Source organism: Macaca nemestrina, chromosome 3, assembly GCF_043159975.1.
Source record: "Macaca nemestrina isolate mMacNem1 chromosome 3, mMacNem.hap1, whole genome shotgun sequence".
Lineage (NCBI taxonomy): Eukaryota > Metazoa > Chordata > Mammalia > Primates > Cercopithecidae > Macaca > Macaca nemestrina.
The window spans coordinates 33952351-33965909 of record NC_092127.1 but is presented as its reverse complement, the minus strand read 5'-3'; the positions used below and the strand labels follow the sequence as shown (position 1 = coordinate 33965909).

The following is a 13559-nucleotide window of genomic DNA, read 5'->3' as shown; positions in this document are numbered from 1 at the left end:
ACCAGAAATTCAACCAATCTGTGGTAAGTAGAAATATATCTATCATGTACATTTTGTCTCACTATACTGGAAACTCTTAAGTAACAAAGAAGTTTTTCAGATCTATACAGTAGCTAAATTACACCAAGCAAGTTAACTTTCCTATTCTCAGAGATAACTCTTTAATAGCGTCTTCTCTCTTCTTCTTCTGCATTTATTTATTTATTTAGTTTTTGAGACCAAGTCTTGCTCTATGGCCCAGTTTGGAGTACAATGGTGTAGTCTCGCCTCACTGCAACCTCTGCTTTCCAGTTTCAAGTGATTCTACTGCCTCATCCTCCCAAGTAACTGTGATTATAGGCGCCCACCTCCACGTCTGGCTAATTTTTGTATTTTTAGTAGATACTGGGTTTTGCCATGCTGGCCAGGCTGGTCTCGAACTCCTGACCTCAAGTGATCTGCCTGCCTTGGCCTCCCAAAGTGCTGGGATTACAGGAGTGAACCACTGCACCTGGCCTTCTCCCTTCTTAAAGCACCAGCATCCTTTCCTTTCCAGCCCAGACTCTCAGTTGATAATCTTGCCTCATATTTCACTGCCAGATAGAAGTCAGATAGGAACTTTGCCATCTTCGTGCTGTAGGTTCTCTCAGCAGAGCTACCCCAGTACCCATCTCCTCCTTCTTTGTTCCCGTTACATTGGGCCAGCTCCCCTCCTGCCCCTGATTGATACAGCTTTACTGTGAGTGCTATTTCCTCTCACCTTCTCATTAACTTTTCTGTGGAAATTAACTCTTTCTCTCTATGATCAAATTTCTCTCTGATGAAATGATTATTCCCAACAGAATGCAACCATATCTATTAAAACTCTTGAAAAATAAAAACTTCCTTGTTTCTAAGTCCAGCTTCTGCTACAATCTTAAATTTCTGCTCTCTTTTATAACAAAACTGAAAGAAGTTGTCTATACTTACTATCTGTATTTTTTCCACCTCTTATTTTCTCTTCAACTCACTCCAGTCAGTGTTGACTCCACTCAAACGGTTCTTATCAAGGTCATCAGTGTGCCCTGCTAAAATCATTGTCAGTTGGCTGGGCGCGGTGGCTCATGCTTGCAATCCCAGCACTTTGGGAGGCCGAGGGGGATGGATCACGAGGTCAGGAGATCAAGACCATCGTAGCTAACATGGTGAAACCCCGTCTCTACTAAAAATACAAAAAATTAGCCGGGTGTGGTGGCAGGCTCCTGTAGTCCCAGTTACTCGGGAGGCTGAGGCAGGAGAATGGTGGGAACCTGGGAGGCGGAGCTTGCAGTGAGGAGAGATTGTGCCATGGCACTCCAGCCTGGGCAACAGAGCAAGACTCCATCTCAAAAAACTCTGTCAGTTTTCTCTCCTTATTATCTCAGAAGCATTTGAATAGGCTAAGAACTGCCTCATTTATACATGTTCTTCTTTAAATTTTTGGCACCCCACTCACCTAGTTTTCTCACTACCCCATGTCTACACCTTCTCAGTGTCTCCTGTTGGAACTCCTTCCCTACCAAACCTTTATTGCATTGCCCAGAGCCTCTGTTCCTGTTCTCTTCTGTGTCTGAACTTTTATGACTCTAACCATTTTTTAAAAAATCTTTAGCCCATCCTATGATTCTCCGCGGAGCTACAGACACATATATCCTATTACATATTTCCACTTGGATGACTAATTGACATATTAAAATGAACTGGACCGAATTAGAATGAGTGATTTCCCACACAGACTGATGAAATCCACTTCCTTCCCACCCACGCAAGCTTACCAATCACCTTAAAATGATATCACCATCCACCTAGTTACTCAGACCATCAACCTTACAGTGATCATTTCTTCTCCTCTCTTTAAAGAGACACTCCTTAACTATCATAACTATAGCAACAACCTTCTCCTCACATACACTCTCATTATCCTATTTCATCTTCTCAGTTCACACCTGTATCTGAAATTGTCTTATGCAGTATTTATTTATGTGTTGAGTGCCTGCCTCCCTTTGCAGAATGTTAGCTTCCTGTGGTACACATTCTATATTCCCAGCTCCTAGATAAGCGCCTGGAACACAGAAGGAAAGCAAGAAGTATTTACTGGTTGACTGTTGACTCCTGGATATGAAAACAACTCAGTATAACCTGAGAATTGGAAAAATCCCTGGGTTTCATTGTAATGGTAATTGGCCTATGGTCCTACTGGGTATAATAGGTAGGGATAAGATTCCATACCCTGAGATAATATGATTCTACTCTCTCTGTAAGCGTTAAGAGGAATCATCCTATTAAGTAGGAGTCAGTTGCCTGTCCTTTCACTGATATCTGTGTTTCTCTTTCAGTGTGCAAAGATGTGTTATGTGTGTATGTGCATGCTGAGGAATCCTACCTTACAACAAAACTTCTACACATAAAAAGCATATTTTCCTTTTTCTTCTATATTGATTGTTTTTAACAGTATAAAACTAAACTCTTTAGAAATCTGGCATTTTGTATCTCAAAGTCTGGTGGTCTTGAGTCATGTTAGGAGGCACTGATGTTAACTACTCATTTTTCTTCAAAATATAATTCAGGATGTCATGTATTTCAGCAGAGGACCACAACACGTTGGCATATATTTTTGGCAACAGGACAATGCTCATGACTTAAATCTTAGATTCACTATATTGGCAATGTTACTAGAAATGCACATACAGGTTTTTATAGCATAGATGGTGTTATCTTTTAAATAAATTTTTTATTACTGTAGTAACACATACCCATTTCAGAAAATTTACAAAATTAGTAAATTATAAAGTAAATAATAGGAATAAGTCATAATCTCACTACCCAGAGATAGTAACTATTAACATTTTCTTTGTTTCAGTTATGTTTATATGCACATACATGGATGACACTGAAATTTTAATTTAATTTATATTGAACTTCAGCTCATTTGCTGAAGTCATTTCTACATTTTATAGACAAATATGATATATCTTTTTTCCTTTTGTATTGATTTCAATAATAATTTACTTTCCTTTTATTCTCATATATGAGGTATTTATGTCTTGCCTAAGGGAAAGCAGTAGTTAATACTGTCTTATTTAGGCAAAATATAAATACTTAATGTGAAATACTTTTAACAGCTTTTTAAATTCCTTTCTTTGAGAGATACTTCACTTTTCTTCCATATACTAGGAAAACGTAAAATAATATAAATAATTTAAATTTCAGTTAAACATCCAATGCTTTGGGAAATTTAGTCAACAGTAGGGGCATAATTTTAGTTTTACTCAAAGTATAGTACAAGAAGCAGATGCTGAAGAAGGTGTACAAATACAAAACGCAATTTTCTTTGGAGAGCTTTATTGATGATACATTAAATTCTGGAATGATATTTCTTTAATAATACAATAATCTGTTTAATATTGAATGTAGCTTCCATGATATATTTCTGAAATACAGGTAAATTTAGGACACAGAATACATACCTATACCAAAAAAAACCCCCTGTATCTTCAAATTTCCACTTCCAAATTCTAACCAGTGATTCAAAATGTAGCAGGGTAGTGACAATTATACATTACTGTCTTTTAAACATTGTCAGGAGTTTTACTTTAATTTTAGGGGATAATATTCTGCATTTTGTTTGTTTTTTTGAAGTAAGGAAAACTATTACAGACTAATAGAGACTACATCAGATCAGTGGGTCAGTGGATCCATGTCTACTACATTAGATCCAGGTCAGTGGGTCAATGTTAGAGGTTTATGTGGTGATCCAGGGATCATTAGAAACAAAAATGGCAAGTGGGGAGGATGCATGGATGCTGTCCAGTGTGTGGAGTAAACAGGCCTAGGATCTCTTATTTGTAGGACAAGTCTGAGCACATTGTGCCAGAGAAGCAAGAATTGAAATCTGTAAGAAAAAGAATGAAGTGAATAAAGGAATATAGGAAAGATAACAGAGAATTGGAGCGTTGATAAAGTAATTTGGGGAAAATCGTGTCTGGTGAAGAAGGTGTAGAGAAAAATGTCCGCTCTATGAGGACATTTGGGCTGTTGCTGCCTTTTTTGGGTGTTGCTGTCCTCAAACTTTCACCTAAATGGTTTGTTTTTCTAAATGGTTTTTCTTGTCTATTCTGATTTTTAAAAAGACAATATAATGAATATTTCTAACTCCATAACATTCTAATTATGTTTGTCTGCTAAGTGTCTTTAAAAAGCATAGAAGTTGTATTCAGAAGACATGCCTTAGAGTCCCACACACAGCACTTACCAGACGTGCGATCCAGAGCAAGGCCCTTAATAAATTCAAACGATGCACTTTAAAGCCACTTGTAAAGGCTGAATATTTTTATATAATACATTTAAATATGAGATTATAATTGTCATTACCATATTTAGTAGGGAATATTGGGTTGCTGTAGATAGAAAAAATAATAGATTTTTATCAATCACCTATAGTTTTATACATTTTTATTTATTAGACTTATAGTTTTATACATTTTTATATTTCATTTTTAAACATATAGAAAAAAGCAAAGAAGATGACATTCATGTAGCCAATACTAATATTTCAGCATCAACATTTTGCCATATTTATTTCAGGTTTCTGTTTTATAAAAACAATAAATTGTAAATAGATATTAATATAATGAAATATAAATATCAACTATTACATGGTCCCTGTCACACACTCTGACACAGTGGATCCTATGTGCTTTATAGCTTGTAGGAGCTGAGAATATGTACTCTGTGCGGACAGTCTCCCAAATACAGACGCATGTTCAGCAGCTTCTCCACAACTCATTAATAAGATGTCACTTCTGCTTTCCAGGAAGGAAAATGGGTAGAGAGAGGCAGGAATATCACTTTCATTTAGGTCCTGTCAGGTAGAAAAATAAAGCCAGAGGAAAACAGATTCCCAATCAACATGTCCATATCCTTTTATGACTTGCGTTGAATCCACTCAGTATTATGTTTGTTTCTGGGATAATTTCCTTGATAAAATGTATACCTAGTCATAAATCTAGATCATTCATTTTAACTATTGCTAATGGAGTGGTTTGCTGGTAAACCAGCTTTACAGGATGAGGTAGAGAATCCACGATTCTAGCATTTGCCAATATCCTTGGTGTTACTATGTCCACTCTGGCAGGTTTCAGGCTATGGATAGCTTAACTGTCTTACAAAGTTCCTCAGTGTTTAACAACTGGTTCTCACAAGCCAGTATGAACCAGATCTAGCATGTTACTATATGTGCATGTGATATAATATGTATTCTAGAGTATGCATGAGCCAGACTCTATCTTCTACCCATGTTTAATTAGAGTATATCCAATTTTTCATTATTACAAAAAGTGATTCAATAGATATCTTAATATGTACGTCTTTAGATAATATAACTAAAAATGGTATTCCTAGACCATAGACTATACCCAGTTTCAACCTTACTAGGCATTAATTAGCTGTTCAGACTGATTTTACCAATCTACACTCCACCAACAGTGTAGGAAGGGTGCTATTCCCCAAGGCCTGATATTGTCAGACTTACTGTTACCAATATGATAGGTGTGGCGTGATTTCTAATTGATGCTTAGTCAGTTTTTAAAAATTAATTTATTTAATTTTCACAACTGTCCTAAGGAATATGTACTATTATTATCCCCATTTTAAAGCCTGGACAATGGACATCTTTGCTGCTAGAGCTATCAGACTTTGAAGCTTATACTTTTAATACTGTGTAATTCTATAACTTTTCATTACATATTTTCAAATAACAGTCACTCAAAAATATTTATAAATTCATGACTAAGACATCATTTTCATTAGTTTTATTGTTTAGCAGATTACAGATTTATTGATGTACTGATGAAAATTAAACTGTCTTTCTTGAGACAGATTTCTATTCGGTTGGTTTCTTCAGTACATAGATGATGTCACAGTGCCAAAATCTAATTCAGCATCATCATTCTATTTAATTTAGACATGACATTACAGACTGGTGAATAGAAGACCATGGTCTGTTTGGGTAAATATAATAAATGCTTTTCTGTAGAAGTTGGTTGAGAGCCCACAACTATGCAACGTTTTTTCGTCCATGGTCTGAATATTAGATTAGAGAGAAGTCTTATTAAGTTCTCATTTGACGGAAAGCTAGGGAAGCACATGGGACGAGGTACCAATAGCTTAATCAGTAAGATTAGAATTTAAAATGGGTTTAGCATAATGAACAAGTAGTAAAGTAGCAAACAATATAATTTGGTAAACAGATGAATTTCCAGAGAAAAAATATTGCTAATAATCATTAGTAAGTAGAGTGGTGATATATACAATTAAATCTCACTTGAGTCCTGCTAATCTAGAATTCATAAAAATTCTATTGAAAGATTCAAAAGTTGCTGTCACATCATTTTTGTCATTGTAATTTTGATTCACAATTTCTTGCCCATGATTACTTTCTTTGCCCGTGATTACGGTAATATTTACAAAATTAATGAATTAATAAATGGACATCTTACCTCTTTCAACTCAGGAAATCTTAATACTGTCATGGTTATGTGTGGATACTTTGCTATTATTAAATCTTTGGATTATTTTTTCACTACTGCAAATTGCACTGTTGTGTGGATATTATTTTTGCAAAAATGTTTTATAATTTTTTCCAATGTAAGTGAAATACGTTAGTTGACACAATTTTCTTATTGTGAATTGATTCTTCACTGTACTTCTGTGACGATGTCTGTTAACCTCATTAGACTTTTTCTGTCAGTCACACCTAAAATCACTGGTTTATTAATATTCTCAGTAACATTCAGTTAGTTATATTGCCTTCTTTTTATGAGCTGATAAACATTTATGTCAGTATTATATTTTAATATTTTTATTTTAATATTTTCAGATTACTCAAAGACTGTCCTGGTTTCGTGTTTACCCCTCGATCAAGGGAAGAACTTCCACCGAACTTCCCTAGTGAAATCCCCGGAATCTGCCATTTTCTGGATGCTTACCAACAAGGAACAAACTCAAAACCATGCTTCCAAAAGAAAGATGTGGAAGATGGCAATGCCAATTTTTTAGGCAAAGCATCAGGAATAGATTAGCAACCTATATACCTATTTATAAGTCTTTGGGGTTTGACTCATTGAAGATGTGTAGAGCCTCTGAAAGCACTTTAGGTTTGTAGACGGCTAATGAGCAGTATTAAAATTTCAGGAGCCAAGTCACAGTCCACTCTTTCTCCCATTTAACATGACAAAGTGTACTCACTTCAGTACTTCAGCTCTTCTGGAGAAAAACAAAAAAACAAAAAAAAACTTAAAAAGTTACTTTTGGGGGAGTATTTCTGTTATATAACCATCACTTACTACCTGTACTCAAAATTCAGCACCTTGTACATATATCAGATAATTGTAGTCAGCTGTACAAACTGGCAGAATCACCTGCAATCTCATATCCTGGTGGAATACCATGGTTATGAAAGTTGTGTTTGTGATAGTGTTGTCTTAAAAATGTTTCTAAATAGAAATTACATTCTTTGACGCCCTCAGTTCTTTCAAACTTTCAACTCTGCATTGTATTGCATTTTCTCATTTAACTGGTAGTATATGTTTGAATATAGGCTGACATTTTTTTCTCTATTGCACTTTCCCCTTTTTTTCTTTTTAGAAAATAAGCAATTAGGGATTAGATGCAATACAATTATAAAATAGTTCTGTAAATATCAAATATTATTTTTAGTTCTTGAAGTTAAAAATACTCTCCATAGTAATGTGTTTTATAACAATAAGTATTTCTTCTGTTTGACATGTTTAAAAATTCTACAATGGCAAAAGCTATTTTAATCCATGTCAGCAATTTAATTCCTATTAATTCATTTTACTATCATAATAGCAAAGTATTCCAAATAAAAGAGGTTTCTATCTTCTATTAAAATGCAGTAATACTATTCAAATCTAATTGAGCTGGAAGCAACATGGGAGTAAAGTAATCATACAGAGGACTCACCATAAAGGACATTGGTAAAACATTTACACATGTACACACACATGCAGGCACACTTGGAACAACATGGACCTACTTCAGCAGACATCTTCTATTGCCATGCTGAGCCATTTAAAGGTTTAAGAAGAAAATCTAAGTACAGAAGTAGAAAATAAGACTTGTTCGTTCGGTGGATATCTCATTTTTCTTGAGTATTTGTGCTGAACATTTTGGTGCATGTCTATGAACTAAGAATCAAGTTTTTGTCTCATTAAATATACATATATGAAGTGTTTTTATTCTACTTGAAATATCCTGATTTAAAAAAAAAAGATTGTTAGTATTGATGAAGCAAATGAGGCAGTGACTACATTATGGAAATGTCTAAGTATTTTTTCCGGAGCTTCAACTTTTTTCTTTTTTTTTTTTTTTTTACATAAACCTTTAAGCAGTTAGGAACTTTTATTTTTGATTAGGTCAGTTGAAGTTCTCTGGTGAACTAAAAAAATATACATTTTGGCTGGGGATAAGGATTTGATTTTAAAAAGAGCTCGAATTTAAAGCAAAAAAAAAAAAAATAAACGTTGTAGTTTTAAAATCAATATTAGCAGAGCCATAGATAGGCGGAACTCTTATTTGGGGTTCTGAGAAATAATTCAGTTTAAAAGTTCTTTAACTGCCTCCATTAGTACCCAGGCTAGCCCATGGTGACATCAGGAATGTTCATTACTGATTGGCCTCTAGTATTCCAAGGGTACTACTATAGATATTACAATAATGCTGTTTACTAAGTGATAGCCCAATGTCTTACAGGACTGACTCTGACTCAATAAACACTCACCCTATTATTGGAAAGTACCAGAGGCCTTGAGGAAGTATAGTAACATCTTCACAAATATATGAAGTTAAGTCAGTACTTACAAGGAAAACAAAAATGTAAATACATGTTTCTTTCTGGAACAGAACTCTTATCGTGGGGAAATAATAGAAATAAAGAAAATATAAAAGCATGAAATGGAATGTAGTCTTGATCAAACATTTCAGCAGACCTCAATTTGCACTCAAAAAGTTTATAATTCAATCAGAATTCAAAAAGTATTTTGTGTGTTTGTGATGTATTAGCATATACACAAAACAAATGAGGGGAATGTATATACTCTTGGTGAAAAGTTGTATGGGAGTTTCTTGTACCATTCCTGCAACTTTTCTATGAATTTGGCATTTTTATCTACATAAAAAATTACCAAAAAATATATTTTCACAGAGAACTTAAATCATCTGTGATAGGTTCCCCAGACCAGCCTACAAAGACCCATTAAACACAGAATAATTTGTAGATCTTAAAGAGGATGAACATACATTTCCATGACAGAGTCCACACGAAATTCACAATTCAGATGCTAAAAAATTTAAGGAATTTCCTTTTTTCTCTATCTTATCTGCTTTGAAGCATAGAGATTAGGGAGAAACTTTTCAGATCCAGACCATTGATGGTAGCCAGAGTAGAGACCCTGGAGAATAGATTCTTAAAATAAGTAAGGGGCCCAAGTCAGAGCTTTGATGTATTGGGGATAGAAAAGTAGTGGACAAACAGCCTGTAATCAGGTTGGGGACTACTGGTACTGAATTATATTGCCATTTAACTATCCTAAAAAATAAGACTGGGTCTCAAGACTGCTTCCATAACAGTTTCTCCTGAAAATCCAGGGGCTGAAAATCCTTCTGTTCTGGTTATATAGTTTCCATTCATGGCTTCTTGTCCTATTTTTTGTGTTAAGTACACTATATAAATTAGCTCCTTACACATTTTTCTCAGGCAAGCACAGAGTTATACTCAAGTTTCCTAAAGATGCTTTGCATCAAGAAGCAAAGGGAAATACAGAATTAAAATGTTTCTTCCCATTTTGCTTTGTCTTTCTATATCTATCTAGACTTTGTAAGAAAATGCAAAGTGTATTTTTAAGAAAACATAAATAAGAATAGATTCATTTACTCATTTTCATTTAGTCATTCATCAAGAATTTATTGAATGCCTATTGTGTGCCAGGAATATTACTATTTTTTTTTTTTTTTTTTTTTTTTTGAGACGGAGTCTGGCTCTGTCGCCCAGGCTGGAGTGCAGTGGCCGGATCTCGGCTCACTGCAAGCTCCGCCTCCCGGGTTTACGTCATTCTCCTGCCTCAGCCTCCCGAGTAGCTGGGACTACAGGCGCCCGCCACCGCGCCGGGGGGCTAGTTTTTGTTTTTGGTATTTTTTAGTAGAGACGGGGTTTCACTGTGTTAGCCAGGATGGTCTCGATCTCCTGACCTCGTGATCCGCCCGTCTCGGCCTCCCAAAGTGCTGAGCATGGCCCAATCTATCGAGAACGGAAAGTGAGAGACAAATGTAAGACATAATTACAACATTCTGTGGGAGCACAAAGTAGGGGACTTCGTTCTTAGAAAAGTCCTTTGGTCTTAGAGTTCATCAAGCAGAGAAGGGGAAGGACATCATCCAGGAAAATAAATTAGCAGACACAAAGAGATGGAGTATTGGGGGTGCATAGTACATTCTGGAGAGCCAGTTGCCTGGGATGAGTTGGGAGGGAGGAGAATAAGGACAAAAGACCATTTGCGCAAAAATCACCAAGGGGTATGTGTGTCATGTAAAGGTGTGCCATGATAGTTGTTAGTATTGCTATTGTAATATTAATATATAGTAATTAATAACTACATATGACACAGCTTTACATGACCTTAGTTATCAACATTACCATAATAGTAATATTAATAACTATAATAAGAGTTATTATTATTCACTTGAGGCACTTGTTCAAAATAGATCTTACATAAGAAAAAATAAAAGAAACAGCAACACTAGTAAAATTAGATCCATTGGCTTCTGTCTCCCTCTCCAACAGTTTTAAAGCTACTAGATAAGAGAAACATCAAGTCTTAAAGGAAGAGAATGGTATGATCAGATGTGTGTTTTCCAAAGACTATCAGAAACAGCATAGATAAGGATAGATAGGGTGGATATTTACTTGCACAGGTGACTGAATGAACATCTGTTTTTACCTCAAGGGAAAATGATTCATTTTATATCCTGGATATTTTACCATAAGTATAAGCATAAAGCTGGGATGTCTGGCATTGGAATTTTATATCACTCTCAAGGCTATTAGTCTTTCAGATCCTTTGGTAGGGAGGAAAGAAGAGTTGCTTCAGCATTTTAACGTTTCTTCCAAATTTCTTCCCTGATATTTCCAGCCACACCAAGGCAAAGACTTCCCAGCCCTGTCCCAGTTAGGTTTAAAGAAGGCATAGGATGGAAAAGGGTGGTCTGTGGTAGACCCAGCAAATCAAAGAGATGAATAAACAAGAGTGTCTGGTCTAAGTAGTGCCTGAGGAATAGACATCAGTCCTCTGAGATTACCAGCTGGAAAACTGCCCAGATGGAGCTTTAATGCAAAACTCCAGTGAAGTCTAGTGCTATATAATGCTTTAAATCCACCATCAAGCCCTTGTTGATGCAAATGTTAGTAGCCCAAAACAGAATGGGTTAATGAATTACTGCAGTGGTTTTAGGTGCATGGGTTATACCCACATAAATCATTTTAATAAGTAAAATTGAATCTTTGATACATATTTGTTGAGGAGCTTGTTAGATCACTACTTTTCACTGAACACTAAAACATGGATCATTTATTTCACCTCATTTTGCACTTCGATGCAATTTCACTCTTTAGGTGGTTGTACTTGGACAGCTAAATTAAGGCTGACTTTAAGGGTGAAGGGATGGAGAACACAGCATATGTGAGAGGTGGGAGGGCAAGATGCCTTGCAATTCCTGTGAGTAGGGACTTAACCATCTCCTCCAAAACAGAAATTCAGTGCTACTGAGACGGTAGCAAAGTGCAGTTCTCTTGTTAAAACACAGGCTAAAAGCAGGGACTGCTTAACTTACTAAGCAGAGAAAAGCAAAATGTCATTTTCAACCAAAATTGAGTGTTAGAATTTATGGTTTTTGTTATGATACTTTTCAAGACCTGGGAAATATTTGTATCCTTTAGTGAAAAGAGGAGGAATCAATTACTGAAAGCCATAAGCTTACAGCAACGGAGACAATTAGTCCTTTGTCATCTTTGTTGAGTTGTTTTCTTCTGTTCTTAGCACATCAGCTACTAGATCTTGGATGAACTGTTGCTCCTCTTTAAATGTTTCTTTTATTATATTGATGATGTGGACTCATTCAGTATTCTCATTTTAAGCTGCATTAATCACTGTACATTTTATTGCTATCTGTATTTCCCTCAAAATGGCTTTGCCAATAACAGCCACACCTGCATCTGTTTTGACTAGACCACAGAGCCCACACTTTTTTCAACCAAAACTATCCCATTACCTTCTTATTTATATCCATTTGTTTTCCTATATAGTGTCTGCCAAAATAGTAGCAAAAGCTTTATCAATGTATAGATTTCAGTCAGAAAAACCTAAGCAAAAGGAAAAAAAAAAAAAGTGATATTCTAAAAGCCACACTTCTTTTATCACCAGTGCAGTTTTTTCCATCATCATAAACTTAGTTTTATGAAAATGTTAATATCTTGGATTTCAACATTGGAGTAGAAATCTGGACAAAATTTAAATGGCATATCCAGGACTTAATCTCAGATGTTCTGGTAGAAGATATTTAGATAAGGTGGTGGCTGCCTGTCAAGTTTTTTAATTTTTTTAATTACATAATATCAGAAAATTAAATCACAGATGAGTCTTCCAGATTGTGAGGAAAATTACTTGGCCAAAAATGACTTTGCATAATGCCCAAATCTTAAAGTATCTGCTCAGATGTTTGTTCCATCTGAAATGCTGCCAAATCCATCTGTACTGAGGAAAGAACTATGAGTTAGTTTCAGAGAAAGTGAAAACAAAACAAAGCAAAACAAAAAGGCTATTACAGAAGTTGGACAGCCCAATGTGTTAAGTATTATACACCTGGAACAAGAGCAACAAAATTGAAGCTCTTTGGAAAGTTATGGCAACAGTGGTCTAGGTATTCTGGGCCTTTAGAAATAGTGATTCCCAGTGATACAGGGATGTGCAGCATCCAGACACTGCTTAATCACAGTGAGCTGCCATCTTCCCTGAATAAATTGTATCTTATAACATTGAAGTGAATGAAAATGTGTTAGTATTTGAGAATTTACTATTCCTTCACCTCCTTGCACATGTAAATTAAAGATGTTTTGGAAAATACGAGAACTTGATATTCACTTCCCTAGAGCACTATTCTCCAACCTTTTAGATTCCTGTGATCTATTGATAAAATATTGTAGCACAACAATTCTATAGACTGATACATGCTGCTCTCAATCCATATACTACATATTAGTACAGCTTTTCTTTTCTAAATGAGCATGAATATAAATAGAAATTTTCATATTTTCTTCACCTAACTCAGTGAATCATCTTTATATTTTACGTGGGAAACTGCTACAGTTGGCCAGTGGGTCTTTACTTTTATCACTTTGAGAACTGGATAAAAGACATAGACTATCACCCCTCCAAAAATGTGCATATGGCCCCATACAAGACACATACTGCCAGAGCTTGGAGAACTCCCTA

At 35.4% G+C, this 13559-nt stretch overlaps 1 protein-coding gene across 8 annotated transcripts in view; it reads left to right on the top strand.

Moving 5' to 3' along the window:
• GUCY1A1 (guanylate cyclase 1 soluble subunit alpha 1) overlaps positions 1–12470 on the top strand; it is a 73703-nt gene extending 61233 nt beyond the window's left edge. For all 8 annotated transcript variants that reach the window (XM_011752823.3, XM_011752825.3, XM_011752824.3 and 5 more), the window contains one exon: positions 6875–12470. In XM_011752823.3, coding sequence (XP_011751125.2) covers positions 6875–7076 — 202 coding nt within the window. In that variant the 3' untranslated portion in view covers positions 7077–12470. The remainder of the gene's footprint in view (positions 1–6874) is intronic.
• Positions 12471–13559: the final 1089 nt, after the last annotated feature.